At 49.0% G+C, this 22,816-nt stretch overlaps 1 protein-coding gene across 1 annotated transcript in view; it reads right to left on the bottom strand.

Moving 5' to 3' along the window:
• The window catches only part of ADCY10 (adenylate cyclase 10), a 42,446-nt gene extending 30,253 nt beyond the window's left edge, over nucleotides 1-12,193 (bottom strand). Inside the window, 12 exon segments of the mRNA XM_049777594.1 lie at nucleotides 312-367; nucleotides 700-889; nucleotides 2,714-2,790; nucleotides 4,188-4,306; nucleotides 4,402-4,593; nucleotides 6,524-6,612; nucleotides 7,523-7,619; nucleotides 8,806-9,011; nucleotides 9,499-9,642; nucleotides 9,805-9,843; nucleotides 11,747-11,851; nucleotides 12,043-12,193. Of these exon segments, the coding sequence (XP_049633551.1) occupies nucleotides 312-367; nucleotides 700-889; nucleotides 2,714-2,790; nucleotides 4,188-4,306; nucleotides 4,402-4,593; nucleotides 6,524-6,612; nucleotides 7,523-7,619; nucleotides 8,806-9,011; nucleotides 9,499-9,642; nucleotides 9,805-9,843; nucleotides 11,747-11,851; nucleotides 12,043-12,193 (1,465 nt within the window).
• Between the last annotated feature and the right edge of the window lie 10,623 nt (nucleotides 12,194-22,816).

The raw sequence follows: 22,816 nt of genomic DNA on the forward strand, positions 1-22,816 counted from the left end.
GGAAAGGACAGCAATGGACAAGGACAGAAGCCCTGCACTGTGCCTCCTTTTTCTATTTCTTGTTGTGGGATCACACGCAGCAATGCTCAGGGGACCCTGTGAACCTGGGTTTGGTTGGCCACATACAAGGCAAGTACCCTTCCCATTGTGCTATCTCCCAGGCCCCTCTCTTATCTAGTTCTTGGGGTGGATGACTATTGCCTTTGCCTCTGGTGATCCACCATTCAGCAGCAAGATTATCCTTGGGATGCTTTTCAATGTTCAATGTGTGTGTCCAAACAGGAGTTGCTGAAACAAGGCCTGCTACTTACCCAGGAGAGGGTAACGTTTACTTCTGTTGCAGATGAGGTAAGCCATGTTAAACAAGCTGAAGAGAGAGTGAGAGGGAAGTCAGGCTCCAAATAGAGAATGCTTGAGAGCAAGGGGAACAAATTCTATTTTTCCTTTCTTTTTGGTGCTGTTGTTGTTTGGGGGCTATATTCAGAAATAATCAAGGGTTTCTCCTGGCTCTGAATTCAGGGATTATTCCTGGCAGTGCGACAGGATGCTGGGGATGGAACCCCAGTCGGCCATATGCAAGACCAGCGGAAAACCCCTTGCATCCGGCTAGACCACCAATGGAATGGAGGAATGTGAAGGTGGTTGGCCTGGCCAGAGACCACTGTGGCCCCTCTCTTGCTCTCCTGCCAGTCCACTTACACTTTCTCAGAGAGGCCCAAACACTGGTAGACTGGCCCAGGGTCAGCCACACCCTTCATGTCTTTCTTTGGAAGCTCCTTGAAAAAATAGGCTGGCAGCTTACTGCTACTGTAGGTGACAGAGTCGCAGGACACTATCCCTGGATAGTACATCATCAACCTGGCTGCAATGTTGACTTTCTGACCAATCACTGCACCAGGGAGGGAAAGAGAGACAAACAGTCAGATAAAGATAGATAAAGTCAGAGAGAGCAGAGAGAGACAGATAGAAACAGAGCAGAGAGACAAAGAAAGCAGAGAGAACAAGAAAACAAAGAAAAGAAAGAAGGAACAGAGAGAGAAGAGCAGAGAGAATAGAAAAGAGTGAGAAGAGAAAGGAAAGGAGAGAGTGAGCATAGAAAGAGAACAGTGGAAAGAGGAGAGAGAGCGCACAAGTGAGTAGCTTTTGAGCTAAGTTTTCTCTAAGAAACGTGGTCACCAAATGGCATTTTCTTTTTAATTTATTTTATTTTTTGTGAAGGCACACCTGGTGGTGCTCAGGTGTTACTCCTGCCTCTGACAGGCTTGGGGGAACATATGGGATGCTGAGGTTGGAACCTGGGTCAGCTGCATGCAAAGCAAACACAACCCCCCTCCCCATGCCTCTCTCTCTCTCCCTCTCTCTCTCTCTCTCCCTCCCTTTCTCCCTCTCTCTCTCTCCCTTCTTCCCTCCCTCCCTCCCTCCCTCCCTCCCTCCCTCCCTCTCTCTCTCTCTCTCTCTCTCTCTCTCTCTCTCTCTCTCTCTCTTGTTTTTGGGTCACACTCAGTGACGCTCAGGGGTTACTCCTGGCTTTGCACTCAGAAATCGCTCCTGGCAGGCACGGGGGATCATATGGAATGCCGGGATTCGAACCACTATTCGTCCTGAATCGGCTGCGTGCAAGGCAAACACCCTACCACTGTGCTATCTCTCAGGTCCAGGCTCCCTCTTTCCCTCTTTTTAATGTATTTCATTTGGGACCACACCTAGTGGTTCTCAGAGCTCACTCCTGTCTTTATACCCGGGGATCCCTGCTGGCATGACTCAAGGTTCCAGATTGGGCACTGGAGATCAAGTCAGGGTTGGCTGCAGTTCAAGTGCCTTAACTCCTGTCCTATCCCTCCAGCTCTCCCAATGGCATTTTCTTTTTTTTCAGGAGACATCCAGCTTTACTACAAGGCCCTAACCACCATATATGATTTTTTTTTTTTTAGGTTTTTGGGCCACACCCGGCGGCGCTCAGGGGTTCTCCTGGCTGTCTGCTCAGAAATAGCTCCTGGCAGGCACGGGGGACCATATGGGACACCGGGATTCGAACCAACCACCTTTGGTCCTGGATCGGCTGCTTGCAAGGCAAACGCCACTGTGCTATCTCTCCGGGCCCCATATAAGATTTCTAAGCTAAGCTTTATTCAGCAGCCTCCATCAGCTGCCCTGCATACCTCCTGTGTCTCCTCTCTCTCCTAGCATACGCATCTGCCTTTCTCCCCTTCCCCCAAGCAACTCCTTTTATTTATATATATAAATATAAATTTATATAAAAATATTTATATATATATAACTATTTAAGCACCATGATTACAAGCATGTTTGTAATTGGGTTTCAGTCATAAACAGAATACCCCCCTTCACCAGTGCAACATTCTGACCACCAATGCCCCTTATACTCGATGTCCAAGTTTCATGACTGACCTAAAAAAATTGGACTTCAGGCCTGGAGAGATAGCACAGCGGTGTTTGCCTTGCAAGCAGCTGATCCAGGACCAAAGGTGGTTAGTTCGAATCCCGGTGGCCCATATGATCCCCCGTGCCTGCCAGGAGCTATTTCTGAGCAGACAGCCAGGAGTAACCCCTGAGCACCGCCGGGTGTGACCCAAAAACAAACAACAAAAAAAAATTGGACTTCAACCAGAATCTTGTTAAAAGTTGTGGAAGCTTCTGCCCTTCTGTCTCCCAGCCCTAGGGTCTGGGGGGCACAGGGCAGTGCTAGGATTACCTGTGTACTCATGTCGAACCGAGTGACCGATGATCCCGCAGAAGACAGTGCCACTGGTCACGCCGATGGACACGGTGCTGGCAGGGGCGGGCAGAGACAGCAGTGGGTAAGGAAGAAAGGAACGTCTTTCTGGATGCAGACTCAGGGGAGGGTGGAAGTGAGAGGGTGAGGCAGACCTGGAGGCATGTCAGGGGCCCCAGGGCAAGCAACAAAGGCAGCTGGAAACCCAACATCAAGTCTTAGGGTGCCACCCCTCTGCTCAGGAGCTGCCCCTGCTTGCTCAAACACCTCTGCAAGGAAATAGCACCCTGTTAACCCTTGACAAAGGCCTGAGGGGGCAATGGGTCCTGCTGGTAGAGAGAGAAAGCTTTGAGGGCCAGTAACTGTGACTGCAAAGTCTCCAGGCTTGTGGTTTGCGTGGCTGTGAAGGGGCTGGGATTAAGGGGGTACATGTAGCTGGTGGGGTATCACCGGACGAGACCAGTATGGAACCACAGGACATGAGGTTTCTGGGGTGCCCAGGCTGGGAAACCTGTGTATTGTGTGTGGTGGGAGCTAAGAATCACTTTTTTGGGGGCTGAAGAGATAGCATGGAGGTAGGGCATTTGCTTTGCATGAAGAAGGACAGTGGTTTTAATCCCAGAGTCTCATATGGTCCCCGAGCCTGCCAGGAGTGATTTCTGAGCTTAGAGCCAGGAGGAACACCTGAGCGCTGCTGGGTGTGACCCAAAAACCGAAAGAAAAAAAAAGACACACTTTTCTCTCTTCTTTCATTTATACTTGGGCCACAACTGATGATGCTTGGGGGTTACCTCTAGCTCTGCACTCAGGGATCACTCCATGCAGGGCTTAGGGGACCTATGGGATGCTGGAGATGAAACCCAGGTCTGCTGTATACATGGCAAACACCCTCACTATGGCCCCATCATTCAGCTATGGCATCGCAGTGTAAAAATCTTGAGCTTACTTTGATCTCCTTGTCATATTTTTTGTGAGGCAGGACTCTGGAATCCCGGAGATTTTCTTTTTTGTTTTTTGGTTTTTAGTTTTTGGGTCACACCCAGCAGCGTTACTCCTGGTTTTATGCTCAGAAATCGCTTCTGGCAGGCTCGGGGGGACCATATGGACCAGGATTCGAACCACCGTCCTTCTGCACGCAAGGCAAATGCCCTATCTCCATATCTCTGTGGCCCCCATCCTGGAGATTTTCAACCAACCAAGTCTAACTGGGCCTACTCTGGCCTGACTGAGCCAGTGTAACCAGGGCCCCACTCACTGGCACATTTAAAACTTTTCCTGGACTATGCATATGGTGCTGGGGATCAAACTCGGGGTCTTGTGCACGGCAGGAATATACCTGGAGTGAGATCTCAATAGTCCTTGTGGACACTTTTGGAGGGTACTCCTTACAACCCCACCCCACGAGGGGCTCTATTCCACCCCCCTGCCGATATGGAGGTGGGTCAACACTCACTGGATCTTGTGGTCCTGGGAGCAGAAGTCAAATATGTTCACGGCACTTTCCAAGGCATTAGAGCGCTCATTGGGGACCTTTTCCCCGGGGAACCCAAAAACACAGAGGAAGGAGCATCCCTGTAGGAGAGGCAGCACCACTGGGACTGGGCACTGACAGGACACAGGATGGGGGCTTTCCGATTCTGCACCCTGGGGATCCCTACTGCGCCTACCTTGTCGAACATGAAGACCTTGTTGATCTGGCCATGAAAGATCCTGAGCGCCGAGTTGATGTGCACACATGCATCCTGGATGGCCTCACTGATCACTTCCACATTGTGATGGTCTTTGAAAATCAGGTTCACAAAGACGATGGTGACGGGACGCAGCTCTGACAGGTACCTGTCCATTTGCTTGTCCTTGATCTGGGACACAGGCATGACCTCAGCCTTGGCTCCAGTTGAGGGTTTGCCAAGGGACCCCACCTCCACCCTATGCTTCCTGATTGTATGTGAGAGCAGGCATGAGCATGTGTGACTGGGAATGTGCATGTATGTGTGACTACGTGTGATATGTGGGCATGTCTGAGAGTATGTGTCTTAAGTGTGTGATTGAATAGTTTGAGTGTATGAGATTTGTGAGGGACTACATGTATGTGTGAGTATATAGGTATGTGAGCAAGCATGAGCAGAAACATGTGAACATGTTTGGCTGAGTATATGTGTGTGATTGTGCGAGTGCTTGCTTATGAGTGTTTGAATATATACAAAGATATTCAAGTGTGTGTGTGTAAAATAAAAATACACAGGTTGTGATCTTACCCTACATGCTGTGTTTCTAACCCCTTAGGTGTACGGGTCTGAAGAAGCAGGGTAGTGGTGAAAGATTCATAAACCACCAAGCCAGTCACGAGAGAGCCATTGGAGTCAGTCTGCTTGTAGCCTCATGGTCCCTTGGCCTCAGCCTTAAAAAGCCAGAACTGTTTTTTCTTTTTTTTTGTTTTTTAGGGCCACACCTGTTTGATGCTCAGGAGTTACTCCTGGCGAAGCGCTCAGAAATTGCCCCAGGTTTGGGGGGACCATATGGGACGCCAGGGGAACGAACCGCCATCACGATCTTTCCTTGGCTAGTGCTTGCAAGGCAGACACCTTACCTCTAGCGCCACCTCTCGGGCCCTGTTTTTTCTTTATTCAAACCAATTCCCAATACCAGGAGGGGGAAGGAAGAGCAATCCAGGTGGATTTTTGCATATCAAAAGAAGAAGTTTGCATATGTATTATTTTCTCATTTTAATGTGCCTATGCAAAAAAGAAGCAATGCCACAAGATATTGTTGGTGCATCTGGGGGCCGAAGAATAAAGTCCAACATTTCCCGTAACTTGTGAAGGGGGGTGTTCTGGTTATGACTGTAATATGTAATATATTACTTAAATAAAAAATATATTTAATAAAAATATTTTAAGCTCAAATTTAACAAGTATTAAACCCCATGATTCGCAAAAAAAAAAAAAAGAGGTTTAGGGAAGGAGGAAGTTGGGGAAACACCTTTGTTTGGGGTTGAGAGCTTGGTATCATCTTTTTTTTTTTTTTGGTTTTTTGGTTTTTTGGGCCACACCCGTTGATGCTCAGGGGTTACTCCTGGCTAAGCGCTCAGAAATCGCCCCTGGCTTGGGGGGACCATATGGGACACTGGGGGATGAACCACGGTCCTTCCTTGGCTAGCGCTTGCAAGGCAGACACCTTACCTCTAGTGCCACCTCTCCGGCCCCAGCTTGGTATCATCTTACATGTGTGTGCATGCAAGTGAATTTTGTATGTGTGTGGATGCATATGTGTATAAATCTGATTATGCAAGTGAATGTGTGAGTTTATATGAATACTGTGACTGAGTATAAATGTATGTTTGGGCATGTTTGAATATACATGTGTGAGTGTACATGTATGTGTGTGAGAATATCAGCCTGAGATGCCAGTGAAGCTGAAATTGGGGTACAGGTGTGAGGGTCCCCCCAGGGCTGAACATGCAGGCTAACTTCACGCCAGTGGCTTCAGCCTACACCCTCCTGAACCCCAAATGAGCACAGAATTGACTTCCCCAGCATGCTGGGTTCCACGTTTTCTCTCAAGCAATGCTGAGGGGCCAGAGGTGTCCCTCTCAGCTGCCCCCACCAGCCTGGCGATGGGTTCAGTCCAGGGCAGAGGTGATGCCAGTGACTCCCTGGGCAGGGCTGAGTGCCTCTAGTACTGCCCATGGCAATGCTGGGGGCACCGTGTGTTGGCAGGGATGGAACTGGAGGTGGCCACCCTAACCACTGGGTCATCTCTCCAGCCCCTGCTGGTTCTCCTGGGCCGCACCTGCTTTAGTATGCTTTGCATGACGTACTTCTGCAGGGACAGCTCGAGCATGGGGTTCGATTCCAGCGTGCATGCCAGCCTCAGCAGATCTTCAGGGGACAGGGAGCCTGACTGAGACAAGGTTTCACAGCGCTCCCCCATCCCATTCCCCAGGGCCAGAGGCCTTCACACTGCAGTCAGGCTCCCGGATACTTCATGGTCAGACAGGACCCAGGGAAACTCAAGGACAAGTGAATGTACCAAGTATGTACAGGCTCCCCAAAATACACTGTTTGGAAGTCAAAGTTAGATCTTATGTCAGCATGTCATGATGGATCTCAGGGAGATCCCCCATGACCTGAGTTTCAGCCCTGTGGGAGAGGCAGGGACAGAAGTAGAGGTGAGCAGTGACATCATAGATGGGACAGCAGAGAGGACGAACAGGAGGGAGTCTGGGGCAGGACACTGGGCTCAGTGTGGCACCAGCTTTCTAGGGGACCCTCATCCCACGACCCCTACATTGCCTGTTTCCTCCTGGGGGCCAGTGCAGCAGCATTAAACCTGTGTCTCATTTGCTCTATGGATTAGAACTTCTAAACTCCAAAACTGACCATTTGGAGATAGTAGGGATAAGCTTAAAGACCAAAAAAAGAAAAAGTAGAGAGAGGGTCTGGAATGATTGACATATAGAGGAGGGGTTTGCCTTGCATGTGGCCAATTGAGGTTGGATCCCCAGCATTCCATAAGGTCCCTGAACACTGTTAGGAGTGATCCCTGAAAGCAGAACCAGGAGACAGTCCTGGGCATCATAGGGTGTGGCCCAAACAAACAAGCCAACAAAAAGCAAAACAAAACAAAAATCTGGGGAGAAATAAATAGATTTTCAGCGAGAAATAAAACATAATGGTCCTATGACCATTCGAAACAGAGCTAGTGAGGACCATAAAGTAGCAAATTGGGGAACTGAGAGAGTACATAAAGGGTTAAGTCGCTGCCACGGATGGTACTTAGGTAACTTACTTTTTTGGTTGTCAGAAGGAAAATAGTCCATGAATGTCATACACTTGGTGAAAAACTCATCAAACTTAAAATTAGGAGGTGATTTTAATAACTTGACCTGGATTAAAGAAAAAAAAAAGCATTAGAAGTTTCTGATTACTCTGTCTGCTGCTTGGGGTGTGGGTGTTACTGTGCAGAGAAAGGGGCTGGGAGGGGGAAATGAAATTACAGGCTGGTGCCAGAGCACAGTGGGGAGGGCACTTTTTTGCAAGCAGCCAACGTGAGTTTGACCCCCGACATTCCATAGGGTCCCCTAAGCCCCCCTGCCTGGAATGAACCCTGAGTGCAGAGGCAGGAGTAAGCCCTGAGCATCTTTGTATATGACCCCAAAACAAACAAACAAAAAATGTAATTGCTCCAGATTACAGGGGTCTTGGTAAATATGGCAACATATGTAGTGGAGAAGTCAGATACCCTCTCTGGAGATTATTGGGGTTATCAGCAGGGGAAATGTAAAGAGTACACCACGCCCTAACTCAGGATATGGCCTTGATCACTTTATGGAAAAATACCAACATTATGGGATAGGGAGTGTCAAGAGGAGAGAAATATAAAAACGATGAATCTGGGGCCCGAGAGATAGAATAGAGGTAAAGTGTTTGCCTTGCATATAGAAGGTTGGTGGTTCGAATCCCGGCATCCCATATGGTCCCCCGAGCCTGCCAGGAGCGATTTCTGAGCATAGAGCCAGGAGTAACCCCTGAGCACTGCTAGGTGTGACTCAAAAACAAACAAACAAAAAACAAAAACAAAAAAATGACGAATTTGGGGCCAGAGAGATAGCACAGCAGTAGGGCTTTTGCCTTGCACGAAGCCGATTCAGGTCGGACAGTGATTCCAGTCCCGGCATCCCATGTGGTCCCCCACACCTGCCAGAAGCGATTTCTGAGTGCAGAGCTGGGAGTAACCTCTGAGCACCACTGGGTGTGAGCCAAAAACCAAAAACCAAGCCAAACCAAAACAAAACAAAAACAACTCAACCAATTTGTTATTATCATTGATATTGTGGAGGCCACATCTGGCAGTGGTTATGGGGGGAGGGTGGGGGTCATAGGTCAAGGGAGTGCCTGAGCAATAAATAGTATAGTGTTTGCCTTGCATGTGGTCCACCATGTTCAATCCCTAGCACCTCAACAGGTGCCCTGACCACCACCAGGAGTGATCCCTGAGCACAGAGCCAAAAGTACGACTTGGGATTCCTATTTGCTCAGGCGAGGGTGGCCCCCAGCCCTGCGGCATCTCACCTTCACAGCCTGCTTGCACAGGATCTGCTCGATCTCGATCATGGTTCTGTCACAGATCTGCCAGCATTGGGGTGACAGGATGATGTCATTCACCTGGGCCATGTTCTGGGCCAGCCGCACTTCGTCCACTGCCTGGCCAAGGACCAGGAAGTGACTTCGGTTTTCATCCCCAAACACTAGCTGGGTGATATGGCCTGCAGCCAGCCCTACAATCAGAGTGGGGGGGGACGGACAAGCGGGGAGCTCAGAATTAGCTCTTCCTTCCACCGGCCTTGGGGGCTGCCTAAGCCTTGTCCCTTCCCTAGTTAGCTGAGGGTGACTGTGTGGCTCTTCACACACACAAAGCCTGTGCTCCTTCCCTGCCCATCCTCACCCATATTTCTTTTGAGTCACATACGCAATGCTTAGGGATTACTCCTGGCTTTGCACTCAGACGTCATTCCTGGTGGTGCTCAGGGGACAATATAGTACGTCAGAGACTGAACCTCAGTTGGCCATTTGCAAAGCAAATGCCCTCCTTGTTGTGCTATCTCCCTGGCTTTTGTTGGAAGTAGTTTGGTTTGGAGGCCACACCCAGCAAAGCTCAGGGGCCCAGGGAATCAATCCTATGGGATGTTGGTTTCGAAGCCAGGCTGGCCATATGCAAGGCAAGCGCCCTCCCTGCCATACGAGTGCTCAGGCCCTAGTGCTCACCCATCTTGACCCGGATGTCCAGGCCTTCCTCAGACTCCTGGGCCTCAAACAGCCCGTTGATCTCCAGGCTGCACTTGACCACGATGGTGATAATGTTCTTCAGCTGCCCGGGCTCCACCTTCCACAGGGCAAGTAGTGCGTCCCCTGCCGGCCACATAACACTGGAAGGTGGGGGAGTGCGAGGCTCTCCCATCTAGCCTGGGAACTGTATCCTGGAAGCTGTGCAGAAACTTCCTCCACCTTCCACAGTGCCTCGATCTCCAGGCTGACTCACCCATTTCCCCTCCTTCCATGAAACCCCTTTACCTGCAAATTTTAAGATGTCTCCTCCGAAAAGCAATATTTCTGGGAAGAGGAGAAAAAAGTTCAGTTCAGGGACTGGAGTGATAGCACAGAGGTCAAGGCTCTTGTCATGCATGGTTCCATCCCCCTGACTCCAAATAGCATTGACTCCCATCAGCACTGCCTGGAGTGACCTCTGAGCCAAGAGTAAGTCCAGAGTCTAGCCAGGTGGGGTTCAAGGTCCCCACCTCAAAAAAAAAAATAGGAGCGATAACTCAGCGCGTAAGGTGTTTGCCTTGCACAAAGCCAACCCAGGATCCAACCCCAGCATCCCATATGGTTTCCAAGACAAGTGATTACGAGTGCAGAGCCAGGAATAACCCCTGAGAGCTGACAGGTGTGGTTCAAAAACAAAAAACAAGTTCTGGAGCAATAGCATAGCAGAAGGACATCCGCCTTGCATGCAACCAACACAGTACAGACCTGGGTTCGAGTACCGGCATCCCGTATGGTCTCCCGAGCCTGCCAGGAACGATTTCTGAGCACAGAGCCAGGAGTAACTCCTGAGTGCCTCTGAATGTGTCCCCACTCCCCCCAAAAAATAACAACAACAAAAGCATCAAAAATAAAGTTCTGTTTAATCCAACTTGGATTTCTTAGTTCTATGGAAAAGAAATCTGTCTTTATTGGTAGGATGGAAATAAGGTCAGAAGAAAGCAGGGTCGAAAGCTGGACTTGGAGATGGCTCCAGGCTCAAACAGGCCCAATTCTTAATTTTCCTTCACACAAGAACTGTGGAATCGCAATAGAATAAGGAAAAATGTGGGTTTTTTTTTTTTTTTTTTTTTTTTTTTTTGGTTTTTGGGCCACACCGGCAGTGCTCAGGGGTTACTCCTGGCTGTCTGCTCAGAAATAGCTCCTGACAGGCACGGGGGACCATATGGGACACCGGGATTTGAACCAAGCACCTTAGGTTCTGGATTGGCTACTTGCAAGGCAAACGCCACTGTGCTATCTCTCCAGGACCAAGGATGGCTTTTCTTTTTCTTTTTTTTTTTTTTTTTTTTTTGGTAGTTTTTGGGTCACACCCGGCAGTGCTCAGGTGTTTTTCCTGGCTCCATGCTCAGAAATTGCTCCTGGCATGCACGGGGGACCATATGGAACGCCGGGATTCGAACCAATGACCTGCATGAAAGGTAAACGCCTTACCTCCATGCTATCTCTCCGGCCCAGGACGGCTTTTCTATCTTCTTGTTGTTGTTGTTGTTGTTGTTGTTTTTGAGTCATACTAGAGGTGCTAAGTGCTAACTCCTGGCTCTGTACTCAGGGATCATTCCTGGCAATGCTCAGGGGACACTATGGGATGCCTGCCGAGGATTGAACCCGGGTATCTGTGGGAAAGCAAATGCCCTCCCCTCTGTGCTATCACTTCTTTTTTTCTTTTTTGTCAGTACCAGGGATCAAACCCAGGGCCACTCACACACACACCGATCTCCAGCTCCCTCATGATCCAACACCAATCTTTTTGTTTGTTCAGTTTTTTCCTAAGCTTGTGGGGCATGTGAGGTTCATGCTTGAATTTTTTTTTTTGTTCGTTTGTTTTTTGTTTTTGGGTCACACCCAGCAGCTCTCAGGGGTTACTTCTGGCTCCATGCTCAGAAAGTGTTGCTGGCAGGCTCGGGGAACCATATGGGATACCGGGATTCAAATGACCTTATGCATGAAAGGCAAACGCCTCACCTCCGTGCTATTTCTCTGGCCCCGAAAATGGTTTTTTTTAACACAGATTTCAGGGTGTGCTATGTCAGAGATGATCTGTACCCTGGTACTGGATCCCCCCTCAAAGCAGGCAGAGTGGTTCTCCAGACCCTGGGCCCCAGAGAATATCCAGCAGAGGGACATGGAGAAAACTAAGCCCAACCCAGCAGTAGAAGGCTGCATGGCAGGGTTTTGGGGGCTCACTGACTTTCCACCATGGCGCTCATGTAGTGATTCAGAATCTTGACCAGCTGCTCAGCACCCCGGTCTACATACATGGCTGTGCTGAACTTCTCTGTCATAGCTGTGAACCCTACAACACAAATAACATGATTAATTCCATTAACATGATGCAGGCACCATGGCTAACCCTAAGCGGCTTCTAGAAAAGCAAGGAGGGGCAGCAATGGGAGGGAGTGTGTGGTGGGTGATAGGGCGTAGTAGGCCTCACTTTTCAGGACCATATATGGTGCCTCTGGATGCCACACAGCTCCCCACACATGCCTGAAATGTCCACGAACATTAGGACACCATGGAAATAATCCACCGATGGCTCTCCGGGCAAGAAGTTGCCATAGACAATGAGGTCGGGCAGGTGGGCCGCGATGCGCACAATGGCCCTGTCCTCCAGCTCTTCGCTCCATAAGTTCTTCATCATTCAAGGCCACATGCAGGCTTTGGGGTGGAAGCAGAGCTGGGAATGGAAGGGTAAGCCCCTCTCTTCTTTCTTTTCGTCTTCTGCTGGCTCAGGACAGCAGCCCCCAAAGGGTGAATTCTCTGAAGAGAAGAATCCCACCAGCTTCTAGCAGCTCCTCAGGAAGGGGCATTGATACACAAGCTGGGGCACAAGGCTCAGTAAGCATTGTGTTTATAAGGGGGGGGCCTTAGCCACAAACTCTGGGGTCAATGATACCATACCAGACTTATACCCCTTCCTCCCACTGGTCTCTCATTTTGCTTTCTCCTTGATAACTAATGAACACACACACACACACACACACACGAACACACACACACACACACACACACACACACACACACACCCAGGGCCAGAGAGATAGCACAACAGGGAGGACATTTGCACTACACGTGGTCAATCTGGGTTCAATTCCTGGCATCCTCAAGCCTGCCAGGAATAATTCCTGAATGCAGAGACCAGAGTAACCCTGAGTACCACAGAGTGTGACTCAAAAATCAAACACACAAACATGCACATGTACACATACACTCGCCGCAGGGCTCCAATGGGCTCAATGATACAGCTCCTGCCTTGCCACTGTGAGGCCTCTAGAACTGCATCCTGCCATGATGTAATGGCAGCTGGACCCGCCCCTTGAACTTGCTCCCTGCCTCTCTGGGTATGAAAAGAAAAACTCAGACAGTTGGAGGGGGGTCCCAGGGTAGTGACCAGAGCAGCACCACAGGCTGACCCATGGGGTGCTGGAGATAAATCCTGGTCTGTATCTACCCTTTTCTATTCTCTCTTGAACCCGGATCTACAGGCCTCCCTTGGCCCCTTCTGGCGTTCTCTCTCTCTCTCTCTCTCTCTCTCTCTCTCTCTCTCTCTCTCTCTCTCTCTCTTTCTCTCTCTCTCCCCCCTCTCTCTCCTCCCTTCCCTCTTCCCTCCCTCCCCCTCCCTCTCTCTCCCTCCCTCTCCCTCCCTCTCCCCTCTCTCTCCATCCCTCTCCCCCTCCCTCCCTCTCCTCTCCCTCCCTCTCTCCTTTCTCTCCCCTCTCTCCCCCTCTCTCTCTCCTCTCTCCCCTCCCTCCCTCCCTCTCTCCTCCCTCCCTTTCTCCTTTCTCTCCCCTCTCTCCCCCTCTCTCTCCTCTCTCCCCTCCCTCCCTCCCTCTCTCCTTTCTCTCCCTCTCTCCCCCCCCTCTCTCTCTCCTCTCTCCCCTCCCTCCCTCCCTCTCTCCTTTCTCTCCCTCTCTCCCCCCTCTCTCTCTCCTCTCTCCCCTCCCTCTCCCTCTCTCTTCCTCCCTCCCTCTCCTTCCTCTCCCTCTCCCTCCCTGTTCCTCTCTCTCCCTCCCTCTCCCTCCCTCCCTCTCTGTGCATGTGTCTCTGTCTCTCTCTCAACCCTTCAGCAGCTGCATCAGACTTCATACTCGGTCAGAAATAAAAAACACTTGGTTTCTATGCCTCTCTCTCTCTCCTCTCCTTGCCACTCCATGCAGCACTTGGAGGGCTGCGTTTGTGGGTGTGAGCATGTGAAGGTGAGTTGCTAAAGGAAATTTTAAGCTTTGCTCTAAAGAGGAACCATTTCAAGACTGGAGTAATAGGACAGTGGACTAGGACATTTATCTTGTATACAGAACAATCCAGAGTTTGACCCCTAGCACCCCATATGGTCCTCCCCCAAGCATTGTCAAGAGTGATTCCTGAGATCAGAGCCTGGAAAATGTCCTGAGCAGTGCTGGGTGTGACCCAAAAACTAATACAATTTTTAAAAATCTATTTTGAGGCCAAAGAGAGTACAAAACAAGGTGTGTGTGTGTGTGTGTGTGTGTGTGTGTGTGTGTGTGTGTGTGTGTGTGTGTGTGTGTGTGTGAAACATTATGGACAGCAGGAATGTTGACATTTTCCCTTGTGAGCAAACTACAATGGCCTAAAACCTTTCCTGACGCTACTGGGATGGATTCAATGCTCCTACCAGAATTTTTCTACCACCTAAACAGGAAGAAACACCCCACCTTTTCCGGGGCAATCCCATTCCTGGAAGAGAAGCAGTGGAAAAGAAGAGAATTAGAAAGAGCAGATAAAGCAGATAAAGATAAAGATAAAGCACGCCCACATGAGGAACCGATGAGTGATTTTAGTCAGATAGCTTGGGTGGGTATCAGGGTAAGGAGAAGAAAGGAAGCTGAGAAAAGGAGATCTTAGATGGAAAGAAAGTGTGCTTCTTAAATCAGGAAAAGCAGTACTGGCAACAAACTTGTTTTTTACTTGTTTTTTGTTTGCGGCTACAAGTGCTGGTACTTGGGAATTACTCCTGGCTATGCTGGCAAAAAATGAAAAAAGAAGGGACTGGATTGGTGGCACAGTGATAGGGGCATCTGCCTTGCATGCAACTGACCTATGACAGACCATGGTTTGATCCCCAGATCAAGCCCCCGGTGTCCCAAATGGCCCCCCAAGCCTGGAGCGCATAACCAGGAGTAACCCCTGAGTGTCACTGGGTGTGGCCTAAAAACCAAAAAGAAAAGAAAAAGAAAGAAAGAAAAGAAAAAAGAGAAAGAACAAGGGGGGGGGGGCGGAGAGATAGCATGGATAGCTGCCTTTCATGCAGAAGGTCATTAGTTTGAATTCCGGCATCCCTTATGGTCCCCCGAGCCTGCCAGGAGTGATTTCTGAGCATGGAGCCAGGAGTAACCTCTGAGCACTGCCGGATGTGACCCAAAAATGAGAGAGAGAGAGAGAGAGAGAGAGAGAGAGAGAGAGAGAGAGAGAGAGAGAGAGAGAGAGAGAGAGAGAGAGAGAGAGAGAACAAGAACAAAAAGACAAGAAGCAAAGGAGACAAGCACAGGACTTAGAAGAGTTGCCTGATAACCAACTCACTCTACAGTCTTGGAATCTTGGTAGCTATTGCTAAACAGAAGGATAATGATTTGGGGAGGGTTTGGGGGCCACATCCAGCATTGCTCAGGTGTTACTCCTGGTTCTACACCCAGGAATCACTCCTGGCAGTGCATGGGAGAGCCTATGGGATGTGGGGATCCAACCAGGGCTGGCTGCATGCAAGCTCCTGTTGCTATCTCTCCCCACCCATGTTACTTCACTTTTTTTTTTTTTCTTTTAGGGGTTGGAGGCCATCTGGCAGTGCTCAGGAACTAATTTTTCTGGTTCTGTGCTTAGGCATGACCCTTGGCAGTGCTCAGAGGGTCTCTCAACTGAGAGGGGGTCTCTCCAACCAACCAGGCTGGTCACTAGCAGGCACGGTCAGCACTGCTCCCTCCCACTATCAGTGGTTTTCAAATAGGGGGGGGGGGGCGCGAGGCTCCGTAAAGGGGGGCGTGTTTGATTTTGGCAAACACTGTCATAACAAACTAAGCCCCGTGTTTATGTCTATGTCTCTGGAGCTGAGAGTTGCTGTGTCCTGCTTCAAACCCTGCTTCGAAAACCTATTGCAAAACGTGCTCACTGTAGCCATTAATCCAAACATCACCTCTGATTAAAAAAAAAAAACCCAGCTCAAATTATTTTATATATTTTTGTTTTGCAGGTTAAAGTTTTTTTTCTAATAAAGATACTATTTACAGCTGCGTGGGGGGGGGCGCGAAAAATGTTTTCTTCTTCCTAGGGGGGCATACACTACACCGTCTCTGCAATCCTCAGGTGTTCAGTGCATGACCTAAAACTCCACAGAGCCTGGCAGAGCCCCGAGGTTTCACCACGCACCATATCAAAATCAAACTTGTGCTGAGCTGAGGTGGAGAAGCCAGGTCATTTCTGCTGGGTGAAATCAATAGACACACCCCATCTCAGCTGCTTGAGCATGCACACCCTTTCTTGGAGGCCCTCTTCCTGGTGTGGGTTCAAGGGATAATGGATGAGTTCTGAGGAAGGACCCTGGGGGCTGCAGACTCAGGCTCCCAGCAGCCACTTCACCACTCTGCTCATTTACGGGGCCAACCCTCAGGAAGGTGACCCTGCAGCTTGATTTTTTCATTTTCCATTGCATGGGAGCCAAGATGGCCGTATGCAGCCTCTGGGGTTTTCCCAAAGATACTCCCGAGTGTACTTAGGTCAGCAAAGGAAGGTTAAAAAATAGCATTAAAACAGGTCCCAAGCCATGGTACAGCAGGGAGATATTTGTCTTGCACACAGCCAATGTGGGTTCATCCTTGGTATCCTATAGGGTTCCCTGAGCACTGCTAGGAGTGATCCCTGAGCACACTGCCGGGGGGTAGCTGGGGGTGGCCCTAAAACAAAACAAGACACAATTAAATAAGTCAAAAATGAATGTCAGAACTGAGCGAACTAGTCCCAGTCTTGTTTTGTATTTGGGCCAAACGCAGCAAGACTCAGGGCTCACTCCGGGTTTTGCACTGCTCTGGAACCTTCTACATGTGTTTTGGGAAACAGAGTTTTGATTTTCTATTTAAACATAAAATTAGGAATGAAATTGTTCCACTGGGAACAATATCCACTGGGCTGGAACCATAGCACAGTAGGGAGGGGGCTAGCCTTGCACGCAGCTGACCCTCCAGAATCTCATCCCTGAGCACTGCCAAGAGTAATTCCTGAGCACAGAACTAGGAGTAAGTCCTAAATACTGGCTGGTGTGGCCCAAAAACAAACAAGCAAACAAAAAATTGCTCAACATAGGAGCTGCATCGTGAATTTTAGTGGATCCTGCCAAAGAATTTTTCCATAGTAACTGTACAGTTACACAAGAGCAAGGCTTAATATTATGTCTGTCCACACTTGCCTGTTGGACTTTGTTTAGCCTTTGTTGCAGGAGATCGCTGGTGTTTGTGGCACTGATTTAACACATTCCCCCTTTGCCAGCTGTTTCACGCTCTACAATCTTGGGGGCCACATCCAGCGGTGTGGGAGCAAACTCCCAGTAGGGTTTGGAGGATCATGGTGTGCTGAGGATCAAATCCAGGGCCTCCTGCATACTAAGTCATGGTGCCATCTCTCCTGCCTTTTAATACATCCCATATACCTTAGGGTAAATGAGCATGTATGAGTCTGATCCCAAATACTCTACCCACTTGGAGGGTCATTGGTGAGGTACAACTGGTGTGAGATTGGGCACACTGGTACAATGTGGCAGTGGGAAGACACTGAAGTGTGTGAGTTGTGAGAGAACAGAGACACCGATCCCATGCACAGTCTAACTCTGGCCTCTGCCTGCATGAAGGTCTCCCTCCTGCTTCCCCCAGGCAATAATAGACTGGGAGACAGGCTGTACTGGTTACAGCCACTTTGGGGAGCAGAGGCAACTTTCTGTTTTCCTGTCACGTAGCCACAGGTGAGAGCTTTGTGGGATTGGAGTGAAGGCAAAGCTGGTATTTTATTATAGACATTTTTTTTCTTCTTCAAGGAGGAAGCTAATTTGTGGGAGACTCAGTGACCAAAGTGTCCAGTGTCCATAGCAATGGGATTCTCCAGAAACTTAGGGAGATGTGCCTGAAGGGGGCTAAGTTGAGCCCCAAAGGCAAGAGGCACTGCCTAAGAATGCCTCAGTCCATTCCCTTCTGCTGCCAGGTAAAAATTGACACTGCCAGCCAATAGCACCCTCAGGCACCCAGTCCAATGATTTTAATCTGACAATGAATAATGAATGGCCTTGTTTTGAGCAATTGGGCCACCCCCTCACAAGCATGGTGGACATGTGGCTCTCTTTGGAACAGTGGGGAAAGGGTTTTGATGAAGTTTTACTTGAAATTTAGAAAAGGGCTGGAGTGATAGCATCCCATATGGTCCCCTGCACATTGCTAGGAGTAATTCCTGAGAGCAGATTCAGGAATTGAGCACCTTGAGCACTGCCAGATGTGGCTCCTCAAAAAATTTAGGAAAATGTTGGAGGCCAGAGCAATAGTACAGCAGGGAGGGCATTTGTCTTGCATGAGGACGATGTGGGTTTGATCCTCGGTGTCCGACAGGGTTCTGGGAGCAACATCAGGAATAATTCCTGAGTACAGAGCTAGGAGTGACATCATGAGCCAGGTGTGGCTCAAAATATCAAAAACTAAAGTGACTTTTTTTTTTTAAGATTTAGAAGACATTTGGGGGATTTCCAAAAACAACACCACAGATCAAGAACACCCTGGCAAGTCCTAGCTGAATGGGTCAGCATGCCAACACACCTTGAAGATGCCAGATTGTTTAGAGTAACCCCCTAGTGCCCAGGGGCTGCAGAGCTATATCTGGCAATGTTAGGGGGCTAGATGTGGGTCTTATGGTACTGAGATTAGACTGGGGTCAGTCAATACCAAGTGCCTTAGCCTTGTCCTAACTCTTGGGCCCCTAGATCTCTTCAGTGGCTCAGAAAGGAGCATCTGTAGAACCATGCTGGTCCCTTGTGTTAATCCAGCTGAAGCATCTGAGCTGGAGCATCTTTCCTACACACTGGGGTCTAGTTTCACTACCTGTGAACTGGAGTGATTGTTGTTAATGCTGCTGTTGGTCCTGGTGTGTGCGCGTGTGCGTGTGTGTGTGTGTGTGTGTGTGTGTGCGCGTGCGTGTGTGTGCGTGTGTGTGCATGTTCGTCCATCCATGCATGCATGTACCACAGATGTCAAGCTTTTTTTTTTCCTTTTGGCTTTTGGGCCACATCTGGTGGTGCTCAGGGGTTACTCCTGGCTCTGTGCTCAGAAATCACTCCAAGCTGGCCAGAGCAATAGCACAGCAGATATTGTGTTTTCCTTGCTTGCAGCTGACTTGGCTTGATCCCTGGCATCCCATATGGCACCCAAAACACTGCTAGGGGTGAGGCCTCTTTGGGGAAGTGTCCATGGGGACTGTCATTCTTTATCCCCAGAAACAGCTGTTCAGAGAGTGGCTGCAGCCCAGGACTGGGCCTGTTAGCTCAAGTGCCCCCTTTGGTTTATGTTAGGACACTTTGAGGGGGCTGGGGTCCAATGCAGACACACTGAATTGGGAGAACACTCTTGATCATGTCATATCTGACCACCTTGTACCCAGATTGAGAAGAGGGTGAATAAGTGGGTCCTGGGGAAGCAGAAATGCTCTTTAAAAAAAGGGGGGGGGAATTAATAAAAAAGGAGGGGCTATTGGGAAGTTAAGTGAGCAAGTGGGCACCAAAGACTTTTTTTGTTGGGTCCCCCACTCTTGTGCCATAATAGTGTTGCTCTACCCCACATGCCAAGGTTTCCTGAAAGGAGTGTGTTCATGGCCACATTCTGCAAAACCAAAAAGGCAATTATACATATCTTTTTTTTTTTTTTTTGGTTTTTGGGCCACACCTGGCAGTGCTCAGGGGTTACTCCTGGCTGTCTGCTCAGAAATAGCTCCTGGCAGGCACGGGGGACCATATGGGACACCAGGATTCGAACCAACCACCTTTGGTCCTGGATCGGCTGCTTGCAAGGCAAACACCGCTGTACTATCTCTCCGGGCCCTAATTATATATATATATATATATATATATATATATATATATATATATATATATATATATATATATATATATATATATTTTAATGATTCTCTGCCTTCTAGAAACATCTAATAGGTTCCCATTTTCCATGGCTGTGGGAAGTCAGGTTTGACAAGTGTGGACAGAAAATCAAAGGGAGAATGTGCCCAGTCAGGATAACTTGCTTGCAGTTTCTAAACACAATAGGCCTTTACGTAGGTAAGCCTGGGGGATAGGACAGCAGGGAGGGCACTGGCCTTGCATGTGGTCCACCAGGTTTCAATCCCAGACATCCCATAGCATCCCCTGATCACTGCTAGGAGTGATTCCTGAGTGTAAAGCCGGAAGTCAGTCCTGAGCATCTCGGGGTGTGGTCCCCAAACCAAATTTGTCCCCTTCCCCAGGGCCATGGCTCTTTGCTGGCAGATAAAGGGATGCCATCAAGGAAGGTTAGAGAAACAGTCTGGGACCTCTAGGAGGAGCAAACATTTGAGTCTCTCAAGTTCACTTCGAGGCTGACCTGACAGGTACAGCTGGACAGCTGGACCGAACTTTGGGGACACCCAACTCTCTGCCATTCTACCACTGGGGGTGTCCCTCCTGCCACATACCTCCAGAGATTGGGGACTAGGTCAGGCAGGAGTGCAGCAGACACAAGAGAGAGGCCAGGGTGGCATAATTTTGAAGACAGTAGTGCCCTGTCTATAGTTGACCCCTTAAAATGACAATCTTTGTCAAAAGGGATTTTCTTGGCCCCTCCCTCATCGGAAGCCCATTGTTTCACAGGCACTGAAGGAGCTTCTGATTGGCCAGTTCTGCCCAGCCACTGGCCCCACCCCATCCCTCCCAGCAGCCTCCAGCTTCCAAGAAGCTATTTCAAGCTCTGGCTATTTCAAGCTTCTGACATGGGACAAAGGTCATCAAGGTCTATGACCCTGCAGCATCATTTTCACAAATTTCTCATTTCCTCTGGCCATGGGGCAGGTGGCTGGGATGAGGCTATTGCTGATAGGGGATGAGGCTATTGCTGATAGGTGATTGCTTATCTGAATATGAGCACCCAGTTGGGGTCCATAATATTGCCCAGTGGGTAAGGAATTTACCTTGTATTGGAGACCGGTTTGATTCTCAGTATCCCATATGGTGCCTCAAACCTGCCAAGAGTGATTTCTGAGCATTGATAGCTGAGGCCTCCTCCCACAGAAAAGATATCAAGTTTCATGGGGGATATCTGGGCAGGGGCATTGAAGGAATTGCAAGCCTATTCCTTCTGGCCAGTCCCATGTCTCCTTCCCACCCAGTTCACCCCAAACTTAAATTGTTATCCTCTGGTCAGTCTTCATTCAATGCATCTTGGGAAAATGTGATTTAAGAAGATGGTACCTTTTCCCACCTCTCTTCAATGTTATTTTGATGTTCTAGAATAAACTAGAATGAATATTGAAGGACCCTAATACATGAATTAAAAAAAGTGAATGGAAAAGAACCAAAGGTTATGAATGTTCAAGCCCAGCCCAATTATTGCAAGTCAGCCCCTGAAGAGGTTGACTGATAGAGAGATGGACGTTGAGGTCTTTCCCCTCCAGCTCGGAGCATGCGTCTGCCACCCTGTCCAGCCGACGGTTCTGAGGTGAAACAGTGGGTAAACAGCCCGAAGACAGTCAGGCTTGTGGAAATATTAGCTTTATTCGGTGGACAAGACTCAAGTCCAAAGTCTTAGCCTCAGTCCCGCCCAAAAGTCTCTCGCTTTCCACAGACCCTTGTTTTTATCCCCCAGAATAAGGTACCACACAATGGTGGGATCAGATACCACCCAATGGTGGAAGCAGAATCAGGTACCACCGTAGGGTGGGGGCAGAATGCCAGGTCACACCCTAGGGTAAGGCACAATCACCTATCAGGGTAGGGTCAACCCTAGCACCGATCAGGGTAGGGTCAGTAACATAATAATCCCATAAAATGTTCACATACACAACACCCAGTCATTACATTTTACTGATGTTTCCAAATGTGGTAAAGGTTTTCTTAATTCATAGAATTTCCTGGTGGTGTAACTGCTGGACTGGCTTGAGGGCCAATGAAATTAGACAATCAGAGGGTTAGGAAAGTGCTTCCTTGGCAACTGGCTAACAGTTTGGGCAAGAGTGGCCTCACCATTGCAGACTTCGTGATTCACATAAAGCAGTATTTAGAGGCAGAGAGGACAGGAATTAGGATTTTCAGAAGATGGTTCCAGTCCCAGGGGTATCCAATCAAATTTCCCTCTGTGGTTCTTTTTCCTAACTCCAGTCTTGTTTGTAAACCTCAGCTAAGGGAAGTGGAGAAGGGCCACCAGGAGAGAAGACCTTAACTCTCACTAGTTGGATTTCCTTGGGGGTAGTTCTAAATAGACTCCTCAGCCCATAAAATTCAAAGAATCCTCAAGAAAGAGATCCCATCTCAATTCAACTAATTTGGGGTCATTACATCAGCAAGTTCCTTGAGGCCCTGCCTTGTTTTGCAGACCAGAAACTGGGTTTTTATTGAGGCCAATCCTTGCTGTCAGGAGTTCCTCATTATTTTAACAAGTTAAAAAGAGTTGGGGGGGGGGAGCTAGAGCGATAGGACAGCAGGGATGGTGCTGGCCTGCACATGGCTGACCCAGGTTTGATCTCTGGCATCCCATAGGGTTCCCTGAGTCCCATCAGGAGTGATCCCTGAATGCAGAGCCAGGAGGAAACCCTGTGTATCACCAGGTATGGCCCTAAAATAAAAAATATATATCTAAAATAAAACAGACTTGTGGAGCCTGAGAGCAAGCTCAAAGGAAAGATCACACACACACTTTTTTTTGGGGGGGTGGGTGGGGTCACACCTGGCAGCGCTTGGGGTTACTCCTGGCTCTATGCTCAGAAATCGCCCCTTGCAGGCACAGGGGACCATATGGGATGCTGGGATTCGAACCACCATCCTTCTGCATGAAAGGCAAATGCCTTACCTCCATGCTATCTCTCCGGCCCCCACATACACACTTTATGTTTTGTTATGTTTTGGTTTTTGGGTCACACCCGGCAGTGCTCAGGGGTTACTCCTGGCTCTGCGCTCAGAAATTGCCCCTGGCAGGCACGGGGAATCATATGGGATCCCAGGATTTGAACTACTGTCCTTCTGGATGTAAGGCAAATACCCTAT

Source organism: Suncus etruscus, chromosome 7, assembly GCF_024139225.1.
Source record: "Suncus etruscus isolate mSunEtr1 chromosome 7, mSunEtr1.pri.cur, whole genome shotgun sequence".
NCBI lineage: Eukaryota > Metazoa > Chordata > Mammalia > Eulipotyphla > Soricidae > Suncus > Suncus etruscus.